This window comes from Bos indicus, chromosome 14 (genome assembly GCF_029378745.1).
Source record: "Bos indicus isolate NIAB-ARS_2022 breed Sahiwal x Tharparkar chromosome 14, NIAB-ARS_B.indTharparkar_mat_pri_1.0, whole genome shotgun sequence".
In the NCBI taxonomy this organism is placed as follows: Eukaryota; Metazoa; Chordata; class Mammalia; order Artiodactyla; family Bovidae; genus Bos; species Bos indicus.
Window position 1 is genome coordinate 42,141,847 of NC_091773.1, and position 25,576 is coordinate 42,167,422.

At 36.1% G+C, this 25,576-nt stretch overlaps 1 protein-coding gene and 1 long non-coding RNA gene across 4 annotated transcripts in view; one reads left to right on the plus strand and one right to left on the minus strand.

Moving 5' to 3' along the window:
- Positions 1 to 23,810, plus strand: part of PKIA (cAMP-dependent protein kinase inhibitor alpha) — a 98,146-nt gene extending 74,336 nt beyond the window's left edge. The window contains exons 1-3 of one of the 3 annotated variants that reach the window (XM_019973778.2): positions 9,993 to 10,111; positions 18,418 to 18,595; positions 22,358 to 23,810. In XM_019973778.2, coding sequence (XP_019829337.2) covers positions 10,010 to 10,111; positions 18,418 to 18,595; positions 22,358 to 22,437 — 360 coding nt within the window. In that variant the 5' untranslated portion in view covers positions 9,993 to 10,009 and the 3' untranslated portion in view covers positions 22,438 to 23,810. Of the gene's footprint in view, positions 1 to 9,992; positions 10,112 to 18,417; positions 18,596 to 22,357 lie in introns of those variants that run through there. The other 2 variants (XM_019973779.2, XR_011570616.1) reach the window with 2 other exon arrangements.
- Positions 18,692 to 25,576, minus strand: part of LOC139186936 (uncharacterized) — a 55,824-nt gene continuing 48,939 nt past the window's right edge. The window contains exon 4 of the long non-coding RNA XR_011570617.1: positions 18,692 to 19,276. This is a non-coding gene — a long non-coding RNA (uncharacterized lncRNA). The remainder of the gene's footprint in view (positions 19,277 to 25,576) is intronic.

The following is a 25,576-nucleotide window of genomic DNA, read 5'->3' on the forward strand; positions in this document are numbered from 1 at the left end:
TACATCAGTACAAAAGAAATCCTAATTTGTACCACAAAGTAATGAATTCAGTACTTTTCATTTCTTAAATATGTGCCTAGTACCCTCCCTGCACTGTGCATATAAAACTTCAGAAATTTGGAGGACAAACAAGAAAAACAGAAGCTCTCTACCGTTAAGTTATTTATACTGTAGTCAATTAAAGTTCTCTACTTTGAGATTTTTTAATTCCTCAGTTTACTGTAATATCTTCATCGGTTTTCTTTGTTAAAACCAATCTTTATCACTTTAAATAGTTTCTTCAATGTACCTGTTAATGAAATACAGTCATAATAGTAACTTCCAATGCTAATAATATAGTTGATAGGAGAAATGCTCAAAATTGACTGGAAAGTGATTTCGATAATCTACAAAATGTCATGAGGTTTCCCAGGTAACGACTTCTCTCCTATGCAAAAATGCACTTATTATTTATTGTCTAAGCTTATAAAAACTGTCTTACTTTATTCATATACAAGTTTGACAACATTCTTTAATTCATATTTTAAGGTATTTTGCTCAGTTATCTTTCTGGAAACTGTTGATTTATATATATTATATAAATATTAATATGTATTTTTCAATGGCTAGATAAAAAATGGATTTTTTAACTGCTTAAATTTGTTTAATTTATATTGTCCTTCAGCATTTCCTTTTCTCACTGAAGCCTATCCTGCTGATCTCAAAATACCTGAAAAATCTGAAAATCCCATTTAAAGTAAATGTATGGAAAATTTTCAAGATAACATATATGATGGTAGATAAGAAGAGTATTAAACATTGTGCTGAAGATCATTCTGTTAATAAAGAGATTAATCAATAACCCTAACATTCAGACATACAATAAAAAGGAAAAACATTAATTATAATACTGAGCAATGACACTTTCAGTAAAGGGAGCTATTGAATATTGTATAGGCAACTAGTATCTGCAAAGCAGATAAATTGGCAGTGATTATGCATATATTCAAAATATGTTGAAACACAGTCATAAAAACAGTTTTCTTTTTGGCAGAAAAGAGGCATATTGAAGTATTCAAGCACTACTTCAACTGGATTAGACAGACACTATGCAGAACGTACATGATTGTAAAAGAGCAGATATTAGCATTTGTGTGAATATGTGTGCTTTTAATTAATGCATTTTCATTCATTCAGAAAGGAAGAGAATGATAAACTTATTTTAAATGTGGCATTGCGATAAGCTGAAGTTCCGTTCTTAGACTTTTACTGCTGTTCCTTTGTGTGTGTTCAATCGCTCAGTCTTGTCTGACTCTTTGCAACCCTATGGGTTGTAATCCACCAGGTCCTCAGTCTGTGGAATTTTCCAAGCAAGAATACTGGAGCAAGTTGCCATTTCCTACTCCAAGGGATCTTCACAACCCAAGGATCAAACCCTTGTCTCTTGAGCCTCCTGCATTGGCAGGCAACTTCAGTATTCACCAAAGAATACTATACTGTCATTTATCAAATAAGAAATTTGGAAGCAACCCTAGGATTCTCATTATAGAGTTCCCTGCCTTCATGCTCCCCACTCAATAAGAATCCCTGACTTTCCTATATGGGAACGCTCTCTCCAATGCATACCTGCTCTGTCACTCTCAAGGGCCAGCATCTCTGCCTCAGCATCCTAGTGAAGTCACTTCTATTTCAGTGTGTGCAGGGCCATTTTTAAACCTTTCTCAGTCCTAGGTAATTGCACTTTTAGAAGCTTCACCCTAAATGTTATAAATGATTTAAAATATGCTGGAGAAAAACATGGTCCCAAAGGATAAATGCACCTCAGTATTCATTGCCACACTGCTTACAATAGCCAAGGCATGGAATCAACCTAAATGCCCATCAACAGAGGAATGGATAAGAAGATATCACACACACACACACGCATGCGCACACACACTGCTGCTGCTGCTAAGTCGCTTTAGTCGTGTCCGACTCTGTGCAACCCCATAGACGGCAGCCCACGAGGGCCCCCCGTCCCTGGGATTCTCCAGGCAAGAACACTGGAGTGGGTTGTCATTTCCTTCTCCAATGCACGAAAGTGAAAGTGAAGTCGCTCAGTCGTGTCCGACCCTCAGCGACCCCATGGACTGCAGCCTTCCAGGCTCCTCCATCCATGGAATTTTCCAGGCAAGAGTACTGGAGTGGGGTGCCATTGCCATAATGTAATATTAGCCATTAAAAAGAATATAATGAAATAATGCCATTAGCAGCAACATGGATAGATCTAGAGCCTATCATACTGAGTGAAGTAAGACAGAGAAGGAGCAATATGATATCCCGGAATCTAAAAAGAGATGATACAAATGAACTTTAAAAACATTAAGAGACTCAAAGACTTAAGAGAATGAACTTATGGTTGCTGGGGGTGGGGTACTGTATGGGGAAGGATAGTTAGGGAGTCTCAGATGGACATGTACACACTGCTGTATTTTAAATGGATAACCAGCAAGGACATACTATATAGCACATGGAACTCTGCTTAGGGTTATGAAGCGACCTGGGTGGGAGAGGAGTTTGAGGGAGAGTGGATACTTGTGTATGTATCGCTGAGTTCTTTCATTGTTCACCTGAAACTATCACAACGTTGTCAATCTGCTATACTCCAACACAAACGAAAAATCATCCTTATTTCTATTAAAGGTGACCAAATCCCATATTCAGTATAATTATAGATAACTATATGAAAGTTAAGTAACATTACCATTGATGAGTTGTAGTAATATTAGTTGGAAATATCAATTAAACAAGTTTTTATCACAGTTTTGTAGATTTTTATTCATATTTCAGAGCCATTTTTCAGGTGTCAATTTTCTAAGTCCTTCTCAAACTCCTGTTCCCTAGTGAATGTGCTTTTACTGTCACAGCGCTGAATAGCCACGACAGCAAGATGTCTGAAGATAAAGACCATCACATGGATAAGTAGACCAGATATGTGGAAGTGGGAATGCAAAATGTTTGCAGAAAAAATATAGAAATCAAGAAATCATAATATTAAAAAGTCGGGTTCTGTAGGGATGTCAATAAAATATCACCCTACATAGTTAGTCTCAACACAGTATGTGAACTGCTTACATATTTAAAATAAATGCTGATGGCAAGCCATCAATAAAAAATTAAGTACAGTATGTTCCAAAATGAATGTTGGAAAATGTCAGTTGGTTTTGTAACTGGTTAAGTCACCTATCAGTTTCATAACAGTGTTTCTAAACCTTTATTATTCTATCTTTAAAACTGAGATAATGAGCATTCCTATTTGATATACTTGTTGATAAATTTATGCAATTTGCATAAATGTCTTGTGACCTTTCTGGCAAATACTTGATATTTTTGTTATTATTATTGATAAATAATTAGTAAACAATAACTGTTTTGTTATGGTCATAGTTACAACTTGGAACACAACAGACAATATTACTGAGAGTGATTTGATCAGATGGAAAAGTTAATAATGAGTTATTTTGAGAAGAAATATGTTGATGTTCAAACATCCTTTCCAAAGCTAAATATTTATTTAATGGAGAAAAATAGTCTTAGTTTAATGAGAAGGTACAGATTTTAAAAGTATATTTCCTCTTTGGACTCATAAAGAGCCAGAAAAGGAGATTAAACAAAGGCTTTAGAGAGTATTATATAATAAAGAACAGCACCAGCACCAGGCTGTTGATGCTTTTGTGGTTTTGATGTGAATAACTCCAGGGCCCTGTTCTGACATCAGTACTACCACTCACTGTCTAAGATACGGACAAGTCGACTAACCTCTCTCCGCTTTAGTTTCTTCATCTGTAATGTACAAGTAATATTACTTGTCACTTGCCAACTGGCAGTACTTCTTCAGCTAATTGACTGTCTCAGCAGGGATGTCTCAAAGATCAGCTAATAAATGAATTATAAACCCATTGAAATATTAAATGATGTCAAAAACCTTAACAAAAGGACAGAACAAATTATTCCATGTATTAATTTACTTAGTCACATATATTTTATATAAAATAATGTAAAAAGAAGTAGCCTTCCATAAAGTGAAATAGAATAGATTAGTTGGAATTCTGGAGTGCTTTTTGCCACTCTTATTTTTAAGAATCTTGTCATAATTAAGGATACACAGAAGAAGACGTGTATTAGAGGAAATAATAGTTCATCTCTTTATATTGATGAAAAGTACTGTGAGACAAGAAAATGAAATAAATACGAATAAAGAAACGTGCTTTCTGAGCTGCTTTTACCACTGACAATGGTATAACCTTGACAAATTTACCTTAACAATTAAGATCTAGAGTAAGATAATTTAAAATAAATCTACAATATACTTTTGGCAGATGTAAGAACAATATACAAAATCTTGTGCCAAGCATTCTGAGGAACTCAAAGGACTCAGAGGTCAAAGAATATATAAGAAGAAGAGCACCATGAAGAAAATTAATGCTTCCATGTGTGTGTGGTTACTTCAGTCCATAGGCAAATAAATATTATAATAAAAATATTCATTACATAATACCTGGAGATGGGGAGGTGGTGTGGCTGATAAACTAGGCTTGAAAGATGAGGAGGATTTTGTCATTGGGAGAGAAGGTCACTCCAGGTTGAGAAGATAGCTTGAGAAGACCAGGAAGAGAACACCAGAGATATTGCAAGTGTTTACTGCGATCTAACTTTGTATGCTTGGGAGAGAGAGTATAGGAGAACAAAGCAAGTAAATTAGGCTGGCTTCAAATTTCAGAAGGCCATGCAAAAAACCTAAAACGATATTTTGTGGGTTCCTAGGAACCACTAACGGAGAAAGCAATGGCACTCCACTCCAGTACTCTTGCCTGGAAAATCCCATGGATGTAGGAGCCTGGTAGGCTGCAGTCCATGGGGTCGCTAAGAGTTGGACACGACTGAGCGACTTCGCTTTCACTTTTCACTTTCATGCACTGGAGAAGGAAACGGCAACCCACTCCAGTGTTCTTGCCTGGAGAATCCCAGGGACAGGGGAGCCTGGTGGGCTGCCGTCTATGGGGTCGCACAGAGTCGGACACAACTGAAGTGACTTAGCATAGCATAGCATAGGAACCGCTGAAGATTTTTGAGTATTTTATGTTTTAGAAAGTTAATTCCGGTGATAGTGTAAAGGGTAAGTTGGAGAAGAATAAGTTTAGATAACTAAGTAGTTAGCCTGTAATTGCAGTAGTTGAGAGAGAAGATAAAGGGAGTGACCAGAGAAAGAATGGAAATGAAGAATATGTAAGAAACACTGAATAGATAGAATTAAGGAGGTTTGGGAATTGATTGAATGGGAAGAACTAGTGAGATGGAAGTTCAGTTCAATTCAGTCGCTCAGTCATGTCCAACTCTTTGTGACACTATGGACTGTAACCCACCAGGCTCCTCTGTCTGTGGAATTTTCTAAGCCAGAATACTGGAGTGGGTTGACATTCTCTTCTTCAGGGAATCTTCCCAAACCCAGGGACTGAACCTGGGTTTCCTGCATTGCAAGCAGATTCTTTACAGTCTGAGCCAAAATGATAAACATAATAAATAGCTTTGGGAGTAGAGGTAGAGATGTAGCAAAGCAATTCCACTTGAACTTAATGAATTTGAGTTTTTAAGGACATCCATGGGTCAATATCCAATAGGCAGTAAAAATTCCCAAGCTACGCTTCAAAAAATTATCTTGCCCCCAAATTATAGATTTCATAGCCATCTATACACAGTTGAAAATTAAGACAATTGGGACAAATGGAATTACCAAACAGAATATAAAGAACAAAAAAGAGAAGAACTTCCCTGGTAGCTCAGACAGTAAAGCGTCTGCCTACAATGCGGGAGACCCAGGTTCTATCCCTGGGTCGGGAAGATCCCTTGGAGAAGGAAAAGGGCAACCCACTCCAATACTCTTGCCTGGAAAATCCCAGGGACTGAGGAGCCTGGTAGGCTATAGTCCATGGGGTCACAAAGAGTTGGAAACAACTGAGCGACTTCGCTTTCACTTAATAGATAAGGGAGGGAAAGAGCAAGAAGAAATATAAGGAGACTATGAGGGAATCAAGAGTGCAATCACAATCAGAGCCAAGGGAGAAAGAGGTTTCAAGGAGAGAGGAATAACAATGTAAAATGTTATATGTAATTTAATATAGATGATTATTATGAAAAGCCCATTGAATTTTGTGATTAATCTGTAATTTTGTGATTAGTTCTGGTAAATTGATAGATATGTAAGTTAAACTTCAGAGGAATTAAAATAAAGCAATGTAAAGAAGAGATTCTCAACCCCCAGGCCACAAACTAGTAGCAGTCTGTGACCTGTTTGGAACCAGGCTGCACAGCCCCTCCCCAAGGCTCGTGTTACCAAAGTGACGGTAACCAAAACGAGATTATGGAGTAGACTGGACACAAGCAATATGCTTTAGGTATCACTGTCTCCTGTCACCCCCAGATGGGACAGTCTACCTGTAGAAAAACAAGCTCAGGGCTACCACTGATTCTGCATTATGATGAGTTTTATAATTCTTTCATTATATATTACAATGTAATAATAATAGAAATAAAGTGCATAGTAATTGTTATGTGCTTGAATCATCCGAAACCATCTCTCCCCCTAACCCCCAAACTGGTCTGTGGAAAAATTGTCTTCCACAAAAGCAAAAAGGTGCCAAACATGTTGGGTACTGCTAATGTAAAGGATGCAGGAAGATTAGTTTGCGAATAAATGCAAGTAAAAGGTGAGTGTTGTAAGAACATACAGAGTTAAAAGATGAAATATATTTTATAACAGGTAAAATGTAAGTGATTTTATAGGCATTGGAGAAGGAGAGAAAAGGCAGGGGGGCACGGGAGGATTGAAGGAACAATAATAGGGGCACTAGTCGAGTATTCATGTTGGCAAAAGGACTCAGATAAAGAGATGGTAGTTGTGATGATATAGAAAGAGAAACTGAAGGAATTTATGTAGGATGACCTTGACATTCTCTATAAAGTCAATAGGCAAGGTTTTCTATGGAGAGTAAGAAGATGAAATAAGACTTAAGAAGTGCAAAACAATAAATTGTTGTTTTTAAGGATGGTAAACAGGTCAGCTAGAAAGGAGCAAAGAAATTCATGAGTAGCTTTGAGGTCACTTGTTGCCTAATTAGATACTGTAAATGTTTCCTCAAGCAAGGTAGCCTGTGTTTCTGGCTTTGTAACACTTTTAGGCTCGGATTTCTCATTACAAAGTTTTTTTGTTAGGTACTGTGGAAAGAAAACAAAAAGGATTTGAATCTGGCTGAAGGAAGAGAGAAGTAATAATACAATGAACTAGGTCATGAATTTACAAAAACAATATGAAGATATGCCCATGTCATTTAAGGAAATATAATCTTAAATGAAGGCATAAGGATCACAATTATCACATGACTGGGAGATCAGAGATGATGAATAAAGGAAAAACAGAATAATCATTAGTATCAAATGTTGGAAATTCTTGAACTTGAGAATTTGTATTATACACTGAAGATCAGGGACAATATAAAGAACTCCCCCCGACAAACGTAGATGGGTTATTTCTAGTAGTATTAATCAAAAAGTTACTGTGAAAAACCATCAAAGACTAGCTGTTTTTTCCTCATGTTAGGCAAAATTCATTCTGCCAATACTTTGTCATTAAAAAAAAGTCAGTGCCTTGGATTTAGAATAAAAGAGGGTTTGACTTGGCAGCATTAATATGTGTCGCATTATTGTGTGTTATAACTTAGTATACAAGATTACTTTTTTAAAGTGTACTTTTGATAGGACACTATCCAAACTCTAATAACAATAAGGGTCCCATTATAGTAAATGGTATTCCAGAGCATGCAGTATCATAATCTAGTGCAGGAATTATAATTGTGCTTTAGCAGAGGAGGCTTTTGTGGAAATTTTCAAATTGTTGCTATTAATAGAGTGCTGTTCTTGATTTCTTTACTGTCACTCACTCCAAAGTGTCACCAGGAAATAAACCAGTTCAAGAAAAAGGGGGAATTAAAGTAGCCTTAAGTTCTGGCACCCTGTTCTAAGCTCCTGAGACTTATTTTGAAACCCTCTGATATGTGAAACTGGGCGGTTGTTTTTAGAAAAAGTTACTAGATTCTTCGTAAGCATGAATTAGATAAATAAGTAATACCTTATACAGGAAAAGAAAAAATGATAGTGCTTAGCATGGAAATAGCTGATATTTCCAAAATGTTTTAGGAATCAAAAAACTTGCTTAGTGAAGTTCTTTACTAAAGGGTTCCCTTCTCTGTAGTGTTGGTTGGACAGCTTTCTGTGACTGTGTAGATCAGCAGTACTCAAAATTTGGTCCCCCAACTCCTGCATGTCCCACAAACCCTTTAGGTCATTCCCTGAAATATTTCCAGTGGATTCACAAGTTCAAAATAATTTTCATACTAATACTGATGCTATTTGCCTTTTTCACTTAACTAACTGATGTTCGTTTGCAGTAATGGTGCAGAACCAAAGTGGGGAAAACTGCTGACACCTTAGCATGAATCAAGTCAGCAGCAGCAAACTCTGCTAGTAAGCCTGGTATTCTTCACCACCACACACTCAAGAGTTAGTATTTTTAAAATGCAAGATTTACCTAAGAATGTACATGATCAAACAGTAAAGATATATTAATATATTAAAAATATATACAATCGCCACCCTTGAGTAGAGGTCTTCTTAATATTCCATGTGATGAACTGGTGCATCACTAAAGCAGGTACCAACCACATGGCTGTCTTACGTATTTGTATGACTGCTTGGGTCAAGAGCTGAATTTGCAACTTTTCTCATGAATCACCATTTTTACTTGAAAGACCTGACAAGCAAACTGTGGATTTTCAAACTTGGGTATTTGGCAGAGACTTTCTTGAAAATGAACAGAGTGAACTTGTCACTTCAAAAGAGGCAAAATCCCACTGTATCTGTTGCCAATGATAAAGGCTGAGCTTTCAAACAAAAATTACAATTTTAGAAAATGTGTTAGCTGCTCCTGTGAACTTGTCAGTTTCCCAATTCTTAAAAACTTTTCTGCTGAGATAGATGGCATTACTAACAAATGAAATATTGTATAATGATCTATGGTACCATTTGGAAATTTTGCGTAACCCAGTGAACCAATATTTTTCCAAATGATATTTTTTAAAACATATGTGGTCAAAAGATCCATTTAAAGTGCAAAGTAGACAATAGATTTTAATAAAGCAGTATGGGAAGCATATTGATATGGTTTTTAGATTCCCCATTTCAAAATTTAAATATCGACAATTATCCGAAAAAGCTATTAAAGTTCTCCTCACTTTTCCAACTAAGAAATCTGTGTGATGCCAGATTTTCTTCATATACTTCAACTAAAACAACATATTGAGACAGATTGAATGCAGAACCAGATATGAGAAACCAGATGTCTTTTATTAAGCCAGACATTTGCGAAACTAAGCCAGAGAATTTCAAAATGTAAAATAATGCCATTCTTTTCACTTTTTTTCTGGCTTTGGAAAATATATTTTATTTCACTAAAAATATATTATTTGTGGAAACATGTAATGGGCTTGTTATTTATATTTTAAGTCAATTAATAAATATTTAAAATTTTCAGTCTTAATTTCTCATATAGTAAATATTGATAGATGTAACCATATATACAAAATCTCATTGGCAGTCTCAATAATTTTTGAGAATATAATGGATATCTGAGGCCAAAATGTTTCAGAAACACTAATGTATAGCCCAAGCCCTAAGCACATAGTAAACTACTCAAGGACTTTTAACAATTTTAACATTATTTTATAAAGTAACAATTGGGAAGTCATGGAATTGCATTTATAAATGATAAATAGGAAGTATTTTCCTTCTGTTTTAAAAGCAATCATACCATTTATATTAGAAGACTTCAATGCCTGTGATGACATTCTCTCCATTCTTTCTTCCAAGTCTGTGAGTCTCATTTCATGTGTCCCCATTTACAGGAGTAAAATTAGCATGTTATCCAGTCACCATTTGGCTCATGACTCAATGTCACTATAAAAATCATTTAAGCAGCTTCATAGACCCAACTTCTCTTAGGATACATCTGTGTGGACGCTTTAATTTGTTTAATATAGGAGACGTAAGTACAATCTATTTAAATCTATAAATTCCAGTAGGGTGAAATCTTCTGGTTTATTCTCTCAATTTGTGTAAATGATATTTAAAAGGATAAAGGGCATGAATAAGGGAAAGTCCAACGTGAATAATCTCACTTTAGAAATCCATTAGACAAAATAAAATTTAGAATACCAATATACTGTTTGCTTTGTTAAAAAGGGAGAGTGAGACTTTTTTAAGAAAACAAGATTATTTTTTAGTCATGAGTTTTGATTGAATTTTTAGATATCAATATTTAGAGACATGCTTTAAAATTTAATCTACTTTTAAACAGTACAATACTTAAATAATAAAATGTCTTTTCCTTTCTCTAATCAGACTTTGGATATTAGTATAAATATCTCTTGTGTATAACTAGAAAAAAGCATATTATATTTTTATAGATATTAAATAAAAGAATATTATCTTTTCTAGACATGACAAAAATACTACAATTTTGTCATGTCTAGAAAATTCTAATTATAGCAACATAAACAGGAAGGTCTAATGAAGAATCAAGGCCCACCTTTGGTAAATTTTCCAAATTTTTTTCCAAGTTTATTTTATATAAGGCCAGAATATGTGCTCATTGCTACTCTGTTAAACTTCTACCAGCAGCAGACACTTATTAAATATTTTTTGTTGTCATTTTTGGGTGAATATCTGTCAGACAAAACATTTGGCAACAGTTTCCCCAGAATGTCTAAGCAAGCAAGAAGTCATTATACAGTGATTATAATGCTGTAAAAGTTATTTCCAGTCTCTGGTAGTCATTTCAATAAATTTAAGAGCTGTGTCTAAATGTTTAGTTGGATGTGGAAAGATAGCTGCTATGCATGTAAAAATTACTGTTTTGAGCACCTAATGGAAACTCACTAAGGAAGTGTAATCATGGAGAGAGGAAAAAAAAGATCTAGTTTCTAGCATCTATATAGCTTATTTCAAAATGTAATTACATTCTTCCTTCATGTATTTACATACGCATTATTTGTCAGCTGTTGTTTTTTTAGTGAAAAATAAGTTTATTGTCTAGAGTAAGAAAATGTAAGAAGAGTGGTATACTACTTTACAATAATAACTATTATATTAATGATTATAATGGGTGCCATAATTGAATGCCCAAGTACTTAGTTTCTGAGGTTTATAATTGGATGCACATCAGTCTAGCAAATATATTTCATAAATGCTTAAGGAGAAGAAAAGTTTACAGAAGTACTCTCTTAAAATTCTCATTATTGTCTTTACTCAATCCAATTGAGAACTAGGCATACACATTTCAAATGTGAACACAATATACATGTATCAATACATCTCTCATAACCCTGTTTCTTCTTCCATGAGCTCGTTTTTTTTAGGAGTACCATAATGAAAATTCAAATTAAGTCATTGGCTCCCCTTTTACAAGTAGAATTACCACCATCCCTAGGAATTAACATCCCCAGATATATATATCATAGCATAGTACACCTTTTAATTCATATCTTCTCATGGAAAATGTCACCACTTTTTTGTGTCTCGCTCTGATATTTCAAATCTTGTTAAATCTGTTACCAGAAATGTGAATTAGAAGTAAACTCCTACATACATGAGTATTACTATGACAGTCTATATTTAAATCCCATGGATGGAGGAGCCTGGTAGGGTGCATCATGGGGTCGCTAAGAGTCGGACACGACTGAGCGACTTCAATTTCACTTTCACTTTCATGCTTTGGAGAAGTAAATGGCAACCCACTCCAGTATTCTTGCTTGGAGAATCCCAGGGACGGGGGAGCCTGGTGGGCTGCCATCTATGGGGTCGCACAGAGTCGGACACGACTGAAGCGACTTAGCAGCAGCAGCATATTTGAAAAAATGATAATGACAAAAAACAAGGAACTTTATTGCAGAATACAATACTTTTTATGCAAAACTCACAGACCTAGGTTTAAGCCATAGTTCTGTGCTCCATTTAGCAGTCACTTAACATCCCTGAAACTTACTTTGATCAATTAAAAAAAAGATTTTTTGCCTGTTTCATAGCACTGTTATTAGATGAGAAATAATAGCGGTTGTGCTACTTTTAAAGCCTATGTTTTAAAAAGTCATAAGGAGACTCAGAATGAAAGACAATAACAATGGATGTGAGATTAACTTATTCCTGTAACTCTTTTTATCAGATATATTTTCTGGATATAAGAAGATCAATGACTGATTCTTAATTTCCACAGCATGTGTCCTTATTTCAAAACATGACCATAGAAAGATATCTGTAAAGATATCCAATTATACATCTTTAAAGTAACATAGAAACTAAGTACTATGTTTGTTAATGGTGGTTAAGTAAGTAATGAAAATATTGTTATATTTAATGGTACTGAATTACTTCAAGGTCAAAAACTATCCAAATTCGTAGCTTACCCATAGACAAGCAACCTTGTAGAACAGAAAGAGTGGACTGGGAATTTGCAGACCTTCATTCCAAACAATTAATTATGTGAAAATTGGCAGATAACTTGAACTCTCTGGTCTTCAGATTTTTCATCTATAAAACTTTCCAGAGTTTTAGAATTTGGTAATTTAGTGTAGGGCTTCCCTGGTAGCTCAGACAGTAAAGAATCTGCCTGCAGTGCAGAAGACCTAGGTTCCATCAGGAGTAGGGATGTGCTCTGTGGCTACTGATGAAAGGTTATCAATATATTTCTTCTTCATTATTCGTTCTTTTCAACATACTTTTATTCAGCACTTATAATGTGCTAACGGCTCTACTAGGAATACTTTGCAGTTAAAATATTAACAAAATGCAGTTCCTGTCGTGTCAGAACTTGTGATATGTCTAGAAGGTGAATCAACCATAATGCTAGTTAGAATTTTAGTGCTCTTCAGTTCAGTTCAGTCGTTCAGTCGTGTCTGACTCTTTGCGACCCCATGAATCGCAGCACACCAGGCCTCCCTGTCCATCACCAACTCCCAGAGTTCACTCAGACTCACGTCCATTGAGTCGGTGAGGCCATCCAGTCATCTCATCCTCTGTCGTCCCCTTCTCCTCCTGCCCCCAATCCTTCCCAACATCAGAGTCTTTTCCAATGAGTCAACTCTTCGCATGAGGTGGCCAAAGTACTGGAGTTTCAGCTTTAGCATCATTCCTTCCAAAGAAATCCCAGGGCTGATCTCCTTCAGAATGGACTGGTTGGATCTCCTTGCAGTCCAAGAGACTCTCAAGAGTCTTCTCCAACACCACAGTTCAAAAGCATCAATTCTTTGGCGCTCAGCTTTCTTCACAGTCCAACTCTCACATCCATACATGACCACTGGAAAAACCATAGCCTTGACTAGACGGACCTTTTTTGGCAAAGTAACATCTCTACTTTTCAGTATGCTGTCTAGGTTGGTCATAACTTTCCTTCCAAGGAGTAAGCATCTTTTAATTTCATGGCTCTTAAACAGGCACAAATCAGGGCCCATGGGAATACTAACTGATGAGATAGGGGAAAGAAAACAAAGAGAAGATGGGATTTGGCTGAATTTTGATGGCTAAATCCATTTCAATAGGCAAGTTTGGGGATTTCCCTGGTGGTCCAGTGGTTAAGATTATGCTCCCAATGCAGGGGGCATGGGTTCAATTCCTGGTCAGGATGATTAAGACCATGCATGCTGCCCTCTCCCCCACCCCAAAAAACAAGCAGACTAACAGACTTGAACAAATGCACCATCAGAGAAGATCTGGGAAGATAAATGTATTATTCTGTAACATACAAAGTGTGAGAGTGAGTGGTTAAAGTTAATGCACCAGAAGTGGGTTCTTCCCAGGTTATGGGAAAACTCAGCACTAATCCTGGTGAGAGTTTTTCTTATGTTTTACAGAGAATAATTATAAGTGACATCAAATAAAAACCAACATGACTTGGCAAATGATTAGACATGGATATTAAGTAAAGAAATAACTAAAAAATTGGGGTAGCAAAAAGTCAGACATGACTGAGCAACTAAGCACAGCATAGCACATGGTCAACATGGGGTATTAATGAAGCAGATTTTCTCTATTTGTGTGTTTTATTATTGTCTAACTTTTTCTTATTGAATTTGAAATGTTTGCAAAACCAAGTGGAAGTCCCTATTCAGCAGCCAGTTCCTCATGTGTGTGAGGAGCTTGGGAGAACATTCTATATAGAAGATGCATACTTTTTTTTTTTTTAAGATGCATACTTTTGTATTATCCATAGTGAGAAATTAGAAGCATTGAAATTAGATGAGTTATTCAAGTCAGTAAGTAAACAAGGTCAATGACTGATTCTAAATCTCCACAAAATGTGCCCTTATTTCTAAAGATGACCCTAGAAAGGGAAATCTGTAAAGAATACAAAAGTCAAATGGGATGGAACCAGGACAGTATGAAAGCTAAGTAAGTGACAGCTGTTGTTTTTTTCTTTTTTAATCAGTACTTTTCCACCATGTGCCAAACACTGTGTTAGGCTCTTGAGATACATAATCCAAGTAAATTTTCATGATCATCATGGGAACTAAGTATATTATCATATCTATAAATAAAGAACTGAGTACAGAGGGATTAGACATGACATAACAAGTAAATGGAAACTCTAGACTCAAATACAGATACATCTGATTCCTATTTTGCCCCTATACCTTTTAATTTGTGCTAGGGGAGAGTTTTGAGGAGAATGTAACTAGCAGTATCATGTCACAGAGAGCTCAAACAGGATGGACCCTCACAAGAACCTTGAAGCAGTTATTTAATGTTAATACAGATCATTTAGTGATCTGTAAGAAAGTAGTCTCTGTAAAAAAAAAAAAAAAAATAATAATCCTATACAAAGGCCAGTGGAATAGAAAAATTCTAAAGGTTGGGTCAAGAAAAATGAGAAAATAAAAGTAGCCGAACCCTTCTGATAAGTTTGATGAAGGAAAGAGAAGGTAGTGCAGAGATGTATGAAGGTTGAGGAAAGGGTATTGAGTTGAATGGTTGGTTCAGTTTTTTAAGTAAGGTAACACTTGAACATGCTTATAAACTCAAAGAAGAAATCCAGAGGAGAAAAAAGACACAAATTACCGAGGGTGGGGGTGTAGGGGATGGATTCAGCAAGGTCCTATTGGAGGTAATAAGAAATAGAAACAATTTGTCATTGTTGTTCAGTCGCTAAGTCGTGTCTGCCTCTGTGACTCCATGGACCGTAGCACTCCAGGTTCCTCTGTCCTCCACTGTCTCCTGGAGTTTACTCAAATTCATGAGCCTCGAGTCAGTGATGCCATCCAGCCATGTCATGCTCTGTTGCCCTCCTCTCCTGTCTTCAATCTTTCCCAGCATCAGGGTCTTTTCCAATGAGTCAGTTTTTCACATCAGGTGGCCAAAGTATTGGAGCTTTAGCTTCAGAATCAGTCCTTCCAATGACTATTCAGGTTTGATTTCCTTTAGGATTGACTTGTTTTGTCTCCTTGAAGTTCAAGGGACTCTCAAGAGTTCTCCAGCATCACCATTTGAAAGTATCCATTCTTTAGTGCTCAACTTGTTTATGTTCCAACTTTTACATCTGTACATGACTACCAGAAAAACCATAGCTTGACTATACAGATCTTTGTCAGCAAAGTGATGTCTCTCCTTTTTGATATGCTGTCTAGGTTTGTCATAGCTTTCCTTCCAAGGAGCAAACATCTTTTACTTTCATAGAACCAGTTGCTGCTAAGTCACTTTAGTCGTGTCCGACTCTGTGTGACCCCATAGACGGCAGCCCACCAGGTTCCCCCGTCCCTGGGATTCTCCAGGCAAGAACACTGGAGTGGGTTGCCATTTCCTTCTCCAAAGCATGGAAGTGAAAAGTGAAAGTGAAGTTGCTCAGGTGTGTCCGACTTAGACCCCATGGACTGCAGCTTACCAGGCTCCTCCATCCATGGGGTTTTCCAGGCAAGAGTACTGGAGTGGGGTGCCATTGCCTTCTCATAGAATCAGTAGCATGCCTTAAAAAAGAAAGCAGCTAGTTTATCTAGAAAAAAAAAATAGTGATTTGCAGAGAAGTATATTTGAGATAGGAAAAAAATTAAGAGAACTTGTAACAGATATTCTAATCTTTTCCAAGAAGAAAGATTCAGAGTCATCTCTTAAGGCAGGTAGTATCTGGTTGTGTGGAGTAGAAAGGGTTTGAAATGCTTCCCACAGAGAGCAGCATAGTGAAGAGTCAACCACAGTGAAACAAAAGAATTTCTGCACAACTCATATACAAATAATTGAGTAAAAAATGTTTAGTTGAGCCAATTGGCACAATTTTGTGGCTTTTTCTGGTAACACTCAGTCATCAAGTAATGAGATCAAGGAAAGTGCACCGTGCTGTTTTCCGGGTGATGTTTAGGAACGTCAGGGTGACAGTAGAGCAAAGGCAGTTCTTGATGCTAATAAGACACTGCATGAAGTGGCGGGCAGTTGATCCACACTGCGCTTTCATTGAGAGTAAGGGGAAAAGAAAAAAAAAAAACATGGTAATGGTCACAGAAGGGAATTCCAAATTCAAGATTCTATAAATGATAGAGTTTTGAATGATCATTTTTTTTTAAACTCTCACTTCAAGTGTCACTAATGATTATGTCATCCAGCTGTCCTGCTTTACTTATTAGAAAATGGAAGGCCAGAAGGTCAAGTGATTTTTTTTTTTACTATCAGTCCATGACCCAATGGCAAAGCCAGGACTAAACCTAGGATCTTCTGAGAAGCATTTGGAGATTTTATTAAATCTCCATTAAATCACATTGGCATAAAGAAGAATGGTAAATATAGTCAAGTGATTGGAAACCAATGTTATCCATAATATAGTCACAGTAAAATGTGCAGTATTCATATATTGCCTATTTCAAAGCTTGCATTATGCTCTTCCCTTTTTCCTCTTTCAGCTTGCTCTTACAGGAGAGATTTCCCCAGATTAAATTAATAGCTCTCTAGTTACACACCGGAAGAAGAACTAAGTCTTAAGGAAGGTGCTTGACTACCATCCCGAACTGCACTGTAAATGGCATCTATCTATTTCAAAGTGACATTTATTTATTTCAGCATGTCCATGATGGGTTCCACAATTTTAGCTTCTTCTGCATTTCATATATTTTGAAAAATTTCCTTTCTCTTGATTATTGGTTATGCGTTTTTAAACTGTCATCAAATGTACTTTGAATCTCTAGGAGTAGGAGAGAAATCGTGTTATTTTAAAATTCTGTTTAAACAAAATCAATCCAACAGAAATTCATTATTCATATCTTAATATTCATCTGCCATTGACCTTCAGGAAAAGATATGGGTTTTTAACATAGAAAATGAACTTAAAGACTTAACATTGGTGATCTTTTGTAATTACATGTATCTCATATTCTACTTTGAAAATATTCCTTCATTAAATATTTAAGTATGTGTGTTACCATGTCTGTTTGGGAAAACTCACTTTCATTGACTCCTTTTTAAATTTGAAGGTTTTGTTTCAAAGATTCGATCAAGAAAGATTATTCTTCTTCTCAAGGAACGGCTTACCAAGGGGGCAACGAGGGAGCTATCCTCCTGTACTGAGTGGGAGAAGTATTTGATCATTGGTGTAGTTTAGCATTGCTGGTGCCTGGTGATAATAAAAAGCAAACTGGATTTTGGCCAGTCTTGTTATTGCTCTTAGATTCTCTGCAAGCAACACCCTTGCTTAACTACTTACCTCTAGGATGGAACCCTTCCCTTCCACTCCCACCACCTTAGTATGCTACTGATCTCAAGTTCTCCTCTCTGGGGCTGAAGACTGACTAAAATGATGTTAGAGAAGGAGAATTTTATGATCTAAACCAGGTGTCCACAAACTGTGTGCTCAGTTGCTCAGTGTATCCAACTGTTTGTGACCCCATGGACTGTAGCACACCAAGTTCCACTTTCCATGGGATTTTCCAGGCAAGAATACTGGAGTGGGTTGCCGTTTCCTACTCCAGCGGCACAAACTATGGCATGCAGGCCAAATCTGGCCGTATGCCTATTTATATAAATACAGTTTGTTTATTACTTTTATTTAATGTATTCTTTCTGGCTGCTTTTGCATTACAACTACAGAGTTGAGTAGTTGGATAAAGACTATGTACTCTCCACACCTAGAATAGTTACTATCAGGCTCTTCACAGAAAACGTTCCCTGACTATCAGTAACCAAAGTATTACTTGATTTGTAGACATGTAAGCAAGACAGTTATTTCACATTCATATTATAGGCCAATAATTTAACAAGTGTTTTTATTAAGTGTTTACCATTGTCCACCATTACATTTACCTATCAATTTTTCTCTTTTTGTAGCCCCTGCTATGTGGATATTTGTTAGCAATGACTGATGTGGAAACTACATATGCAGATTTTATTGCTTCAGGAAGAACGGGTAGAAGAAATGCAATACATGATATCCTGGTTTCCTCTGCAAGTGGCAACAGCAATGAATTAGCCTTGAAATTAGCAGGTCTTGATATCAACAAGACAGGTGAGTTGTTTGACGTCTGTGAAAATGGAGTGATTTGCAGCATTTCACTAAGCAGGATTAAGGCATGAAAAAAAAACACCTTTGGAAGTAACCTAATAGAGTCATAAACAGTTTTATATATAAGGTAAGGTAAGAGGCAGGTACTAATCTCTTAATCACGCCCACTCTGCTATACAGTTTCTTACACAGATGCAGAGGCCTTAATCTGATTTTACTAATGCAATCAATGAAACACATGAGTTTTTAAAAAAATCCTCATCTCTATAAAAGCTCTTAAATATCTTATGAAGAACATTTAACAAAGCTGGAGCTAGGACAATACTGGCCACCTCTAACATTTAACAACATAGATGTTTAACAAGATTCACAGGTGAGTCTGACAGACCTCAATTTCAAGAACCATTTCAAAATAAAAGGGTCTCCAGGACCATTTTTGTTGAGAATGGAAGTAAAATAGTTGGTTACATAAACAAGTTTTAGGTAAGAAGTTCTTTTAGTTTTCCTTGAATCATAGACTGAGTTTGAAAAGCTGTCATATTATCGGGCCCCAAAGTCCTACCCACCAAATCTAACTTTACCAATGAAAAAGTAAAACAAGTTTGACATGTCAAAATACTTCTGAATCCCCTGATAGTTCTTCCATCCATAGCTTTTGCAAGTATCAACGCTGAATGTATTTCTCTGAAAAAAAAAAAATGTGCAAAAAATCTTTTAAAGTAAAATGCAGTTCATGATTAGGGAACCACTGATCAATTTCTGACTCATGATAACAACTTGATATTGTTGTTGTAACCTCTATGCTATTAGAATTTTTATGCAAAGCCTTCCAGTTATAGTATTGGAAAACTGAGTCAGAATATACACATATGAATGAAATAGCTCGGCAATATTATCTTAAAATGCTTAGGGACAGAACTTTATTCAGTGATTACAGGTCAGCAAGTTATACCTTGGTCTTTTCAAATTCAGGTTGAAAATAAAACCATAACAATCACTTCTATGGAGCACACAGACTGAAGTATATTTTAGTTTTCATTGTTTCTCTATCTTTACTACTGGGAGTTAATTTTTAAAAGTAACTGCTAACTCTGAGAAAGCCTGTAAGGAATCATTCCAATTTGGTGGCATAAAGAAGTAGATATATTTTTTCCATCAATCTTTGAGAATTTGTTAATCTTTTTCATTAAATTTGTATTCTATATAAATATTCTATTTTAAATAATCTACATTAATTTAGCCACTCTTAACATGAGGATATTTTTATTCATAGTGTAGTTTAATTTATTTTTGTTGTTGTTTTCACTGAAATTAAGACCCATTAGCCACAAGACCTTTCTTATACCAGAGATTATAGTCTCAATATACATTATGTTAAAATTTAAATAAATCGAAATTTTATATATATAAATACATTTGTATTTGATGTTAATATACTATAATTGAATATTAATAATTTAAAATAACTCAGAAATCTTTATGCTTCCAGATGTTAAAATATTTCTACATGTTAACTGCAATTCAGTGGGCTCTGAAAGAATTTTGTTTCTCTTAAAAATCACAAAGTCCAGATTAAGGCAAAGTATAAATAGCACTGACTTTGTTATTCTAAATACAAAGACCTAAAAATAACAACTATGACCAAAAGTCTAAAATATTTAAAAAATGACAATTGTACGGTGACAAATTAAATAACACTAGCTGAGAATAGTATGGGACTTCCTCTGTAGTTCCTGAATATTTCGGCTTCTTTTTAAGTTTGTGTTCAACAATATTATTGTCTCATGTTTATCTTGATTTGTTAACAAGCATCTATTTAGCCACAGCTCTGTGTCTGCAGCATTATGCTGAGCCCTGAGAAGTGTCCCTGGATACCCAGAAAGCCCCAAGCCCCATGGAGTCAAGATCCTCCTCTTGTATTTATGCAGTCACTTTCATCTTTAATATTCTACTGTCTTGCATCCTCCCTAATATGACTTCTTTCTTTTGGTTGCCAAGAGCTTCTCCTGTTTATCAAGTTCTTATTTCATATGATAATCTACACATCTCAGGTTCGGCTATCTGCATACCTTGGGGGCTTCCTCATTGCTCTAATAATGAAAATAGTACATGAACATTCTATATAATGTGTCATATTTTTGAAACTCCTTTAGAACAGAATATGATTTTTATGTGGAAAAACTGCTTTAAATTTCCCTAAAGTATGGTGTGGGCTTCCCTGGTGCCTCAGACAGTAGAGAGAAGCCACCTGCAATTCAGAAGACTGGGTTCCATCCCTGGGTCAGAAGATCCCTTGGAGAAGGGAATGGTTACCCACTCCAGTATTCTTGTCCAGAGAATGCCATGAATAGAGGAGCATGGCGGGCTAATGAGGTTGCAAAGAGTCGTACACGACTGAGTGACTAGGCACAGCACAAAGTATGGTGTATGGTGAGGTGTCTTATATGTACTTGTTAAGCATAAAGGAGAAATTGCCCTCAATGTTTCCAGCTAAATAATGGACAGCCTACTTACCTCTATGAATTTGAGTTAGGCTAATAAATTCTTAGTAAAAATTTGCAAGACCTCCAAATATTTTGTCTGCTAAGCCATGGTTAACTTAGTAAACACGTGTAAATATTTAAATCTTTGAATCAAGAATTGCCTGCAGCTTGCACCCATTAAGGTAACCCAATATGAGGAGAAAGCATTTTTTCATTTTGGTGTTTAGATTGTTGCTAAGGGTGCAATTATGAAGGTGGTTTTATTGGATTTGTACATAAGTTCCATCAGGGCAGGCCAGAGGCCATCGTAACTATGCAACTAGGGGGTAACCACCTGACATGATGTCCTTCCACTGTTGTTTTTAATTTAAATTAATTAAACCTCTGAAAAGTCAGCTAGGTTATCATCATGTGTTCAAAATAATATAAAACACAATTTTAAAATATTTCTTAAAATAAGACAGTCAAGCATCAAAAGGTAAGCTTGTTCCCCACTTCTTATTTCTGCCTAAAGACACATTTGATTTCTGTAACCAGCGAAATTACAAGTGCCATGCCATGACCTAGCCATGAGATTTCCCAGCTATTTATCAAAAGCATAGAGCATCACTAATCACTTTAAAAACTCAGTTATTTTTTGCCTTTTTGAGCCACGCTCTCCCAGAACCAGAATTAGTCTGCCCTTGAAACATTTAGGGGTTCTGAGGTGGCGCTAGTGGTAAAGAACTTGCCTGCTAATCCAGGAGACGTAAGAGAAATGGGTTCAATCCCTGGGTTGGGAAGATCCCCTGGAGGAGGGTATGGCAACCCACTCCGGTATTCTTGCCTGGAGAATCCATGGACAGAGGAGGATTGTGGACTACAGTCCATGGGATCGCAGTTGGACATGACTGAAGCGGCTTAGCACTGGCACTGAAAACATTTAAGCTGTTTTCTTTCTTTTTAATATTTATTTATTTATTTGTATATTTTGGCTGTGCCAGGTCTTAATTGAGGCATGTGGGATCTTTAGTTGCCACATGCCCAGGGATTGGACCAGGAATTGAACCCGAGCCCCCTGCATTGGGAGCATGGAGTCTTAGCCACTGAGCCACCAGTGGCTAAGTCCTATGGGAAGTCATAAGCCGTTTTCTTAATGGGGCGTTGATTACTAAGAAAATGTACTTTGTATGAGGATTTCAGAATAGAGGATTTCTAAAATTTCCAAAAAGGTATGTTGAGAGTCAGTAAATAAAAGCAGTCATTTTTATTTTGCCTTTATCCTTGTTTATGTCTCTAACAGAAGGGGAAGAAGATGCACAGCGAAATTCAACAGAACAAAGTGGGGAAGCCCAGGGAGAAGCAGCAAAATCTGAAAGTTAACACTCCACTTTGACCTTCTTCAACACCTGACGATGTCTCCAATCTCCAGGCCTGGCTGGAATGCATTTATGTCCAAGAGTGAAAAGGGGAAGAAGAAAATGGCTGTACTGCTTTGCAGGAACCTGCTTGTTCTGTTAAAAGTGGGGGCAGAGGCTGTGGCTGCAGACAGACTTTTCTCTACCTCTGGCATTAGCAATGGTTGAAATCATGTGGCTTGTGTTTGGATGTCATTTTTGTATGGATCCTTTCACCTGACCATATGATGAAATGCTTGTAGAGAGTAGCAGTGATCTAGATGATGATTCTTCCTGTAGCATCTGGCCCCTCACAATGTCAGAGGATTTAATTGTGTCTAATAGCAAAGGGTTGGTTGAACCCCAGAGTTTAAATATCTCTGGCCTGAGTATTCACCCAGTAAAAGAACCATCCAGAAAGTACTGTTTTTAGCATTATGTATCTGTGTGTTCCTGCTTTGTTATTTACACTGTTTTGTATTGTACAATATAGATGCTCAGCACTGCCCCCCTTCTCCGATTGCTTATGAAAAACAAAAATGATGCACATTACTGTGAATTTTTATACCACTCATTTTTTAAAGGGCTGCCTAAAAATTCTGCTCCATAGCGTGGTGGTGTACACAAGATAGGACACACTTTTTTTTAAAACAATCTGTCCCCTCAATTCACTGCTGATGAATTAAGTCTAACAGATTCATCAGGACTCCTTTGCTTATTATACAGCATTTGAAAATATCCATTAATGTGAATATTACCTGAATTCAGTCTGTTTGGTGTCTGCACAGACCAGAGTTCAGTCTGCAAATTTTGTCTTATTCCCAAATGGAGAACTTTTTCTGACTAATATTTTTATTTCAAATTGTGAGAATTTTTGAGAACTGGGGATATGGGAACGAGAATAGAAAATAATACTAAGCACTGGAAATATTTTCTTCTCTGGAATCAAATTTCTTACAGTGCTGTATGATACTACTAACATTTGGAGGACAGCTTATCTCCATGGAGCTGAAAAACATGGAGAAAATGACCTTGCAATCATGTGGACACCAATCACAAAAGTAAAGCCCTTGTGTTGTATTTTTCATGTCTTTTTTCAGCCCTATCAGATCCAAATGTTATTATGCACTTTTTAATGTTTGTAAACTTTTACTAATAATTAGTGTGAATTGCATTCTGATACAATAATAATCATCATTAGAAGCTGACAAAATCCTTATTAATACTGTTGATGGCCTCTGCTGTGTTTTGACATCGTGTTTCTTAAATGGAAAGTTTCTATGAGCTGTGTAATCCCTCTGGTCAGTATTATGCAATCATTTCTCAGTGGTAATAAATAAGGCACCAGTGATATGCCAATGGCTCATGAATTACTGGACACATAGCAGGCAAAAGGAAGACCTTTACAATAAAGACCCACTTAACTGTCCTCAAGGTCTTAGATACCATTCCATATGAAATAGTTTAAGCAGCTTTTCAATGGGTAATCTACCTGGATACACCAGGAACTCAGCCCTCCTTTGTAGTTACATGAAGGATGCAAGGTAAGTTTGCCCTCATCTCTCTCTACAGTACTTTCTGAATGAGTGGGATAGGGACATGGATATCACTTGGTCCTCAAGCATATAGTAAAAAAAAATTAACAGTGTAAGTCTTTGAGAAAATAGGAAAGATTAAATTTTAGAGTACTTCCTTCTGCTTAACCCAATAGGATCCAAAATATCCAGTTAATATTCAAGCACATCCACCTATTTTACACTCACAAGTGGAAAAAGAAGCTCCTGAAGCTATTGTAGACAATTTCTGGTAGTCCGTTTAACACATTCAACCCATACAATCACTTTTACAGTATCCTTATTTATTATACTCATAGATTTTTTGTGAATGTAGGTAAAGTTCTCTCCATCCTTAAAATTGTGGAATTCCAAAATTGATTTCATGTGATTTTGTAGAGTTTAGGACTAGTGCTGAGTATATGTGGAGGATTTCTATTCCTGTGTGATATATTATTATTAATGCATGTGGTATCATGCTTGTCTTTGAATATCTATAGTTGCTAAATTGTGAAGTCATATGGAGCTTTTGAATTATTTTTGACCTCTTACTGCTACTTTGTATGCTATATTCAAACCCAGAAAAAAACCCCTATATTCCCAAGCCATAAAATTACCAAAAGATTCACATCCTAAAACGTTGCTCAGCAAAAGTTCATATGATCTTCCAAGTTTTACCATAATATCTTTTACTTGAAAGTCAATAATATACATGGAATTGATACTTTAAGGAAAGAATAGGGAAAGAAGGAAAGAGTAGAAAACTAAGACATTGATCTGATAATACACATTGAATGCCTGTTAACCAACTGATTTTATGCTATTCACTTCACAGCACATATTCTCCCATTTAATCCTCAAACAATTCAGTTAAAGAGGTACTATTATTCCATTTCACAAATCAGGAAATTAAGATTGAATAAGGTATAAGTTTTACAAGCTTAAAAAGCTAATAAATGATGAAATAAAAATTGAATCTGTGTTTAACTCCTGAGAGTTTTCTACTACACATGCCATAAATCTGAAGCCAGTTACAGAGCATATTTATCTGGAAGGGAACTTTTAGGGGTGGACCAGATCCATCTTCATATTTTAGAAGAGGAAATAGTCCTGAAAAGGCATTTGTTTTTCTCAAGGTTACCTAGATGAGCAATAACATAGATGTGAATAGCAATTGTATTTTTAAAAAATAATAATAAATTTAATTAAAACATTTTTTGAGTTATTCTTCCCAAAAGACATTTTTTCTGAAATAAAGTCTGCTAACTTAGCATGGTGTAGATTTTTTATGTTCCATGCTACTCATTTTGTTTAACTAGAAATGTGAAAATTTCAGGTTTTCAACTGATGTGCAAGAGGTGTAAACTTTTCAAATTTACCCTTTGTCAGTTTTAAGCATCCTGTGCTGACATATTGATATCATAAATTCATAGAAATGTTTTTCAGCAGATAAGAGGCAGGAAACCTCCAATTTTTAGGTAGCACCCCTAGAGCTGTGCACAGTAAATGCTCTACACCTGTGTCTTACTCAGACACAGTGGAAATGCACTGGTTTAGAACATAAATGATATT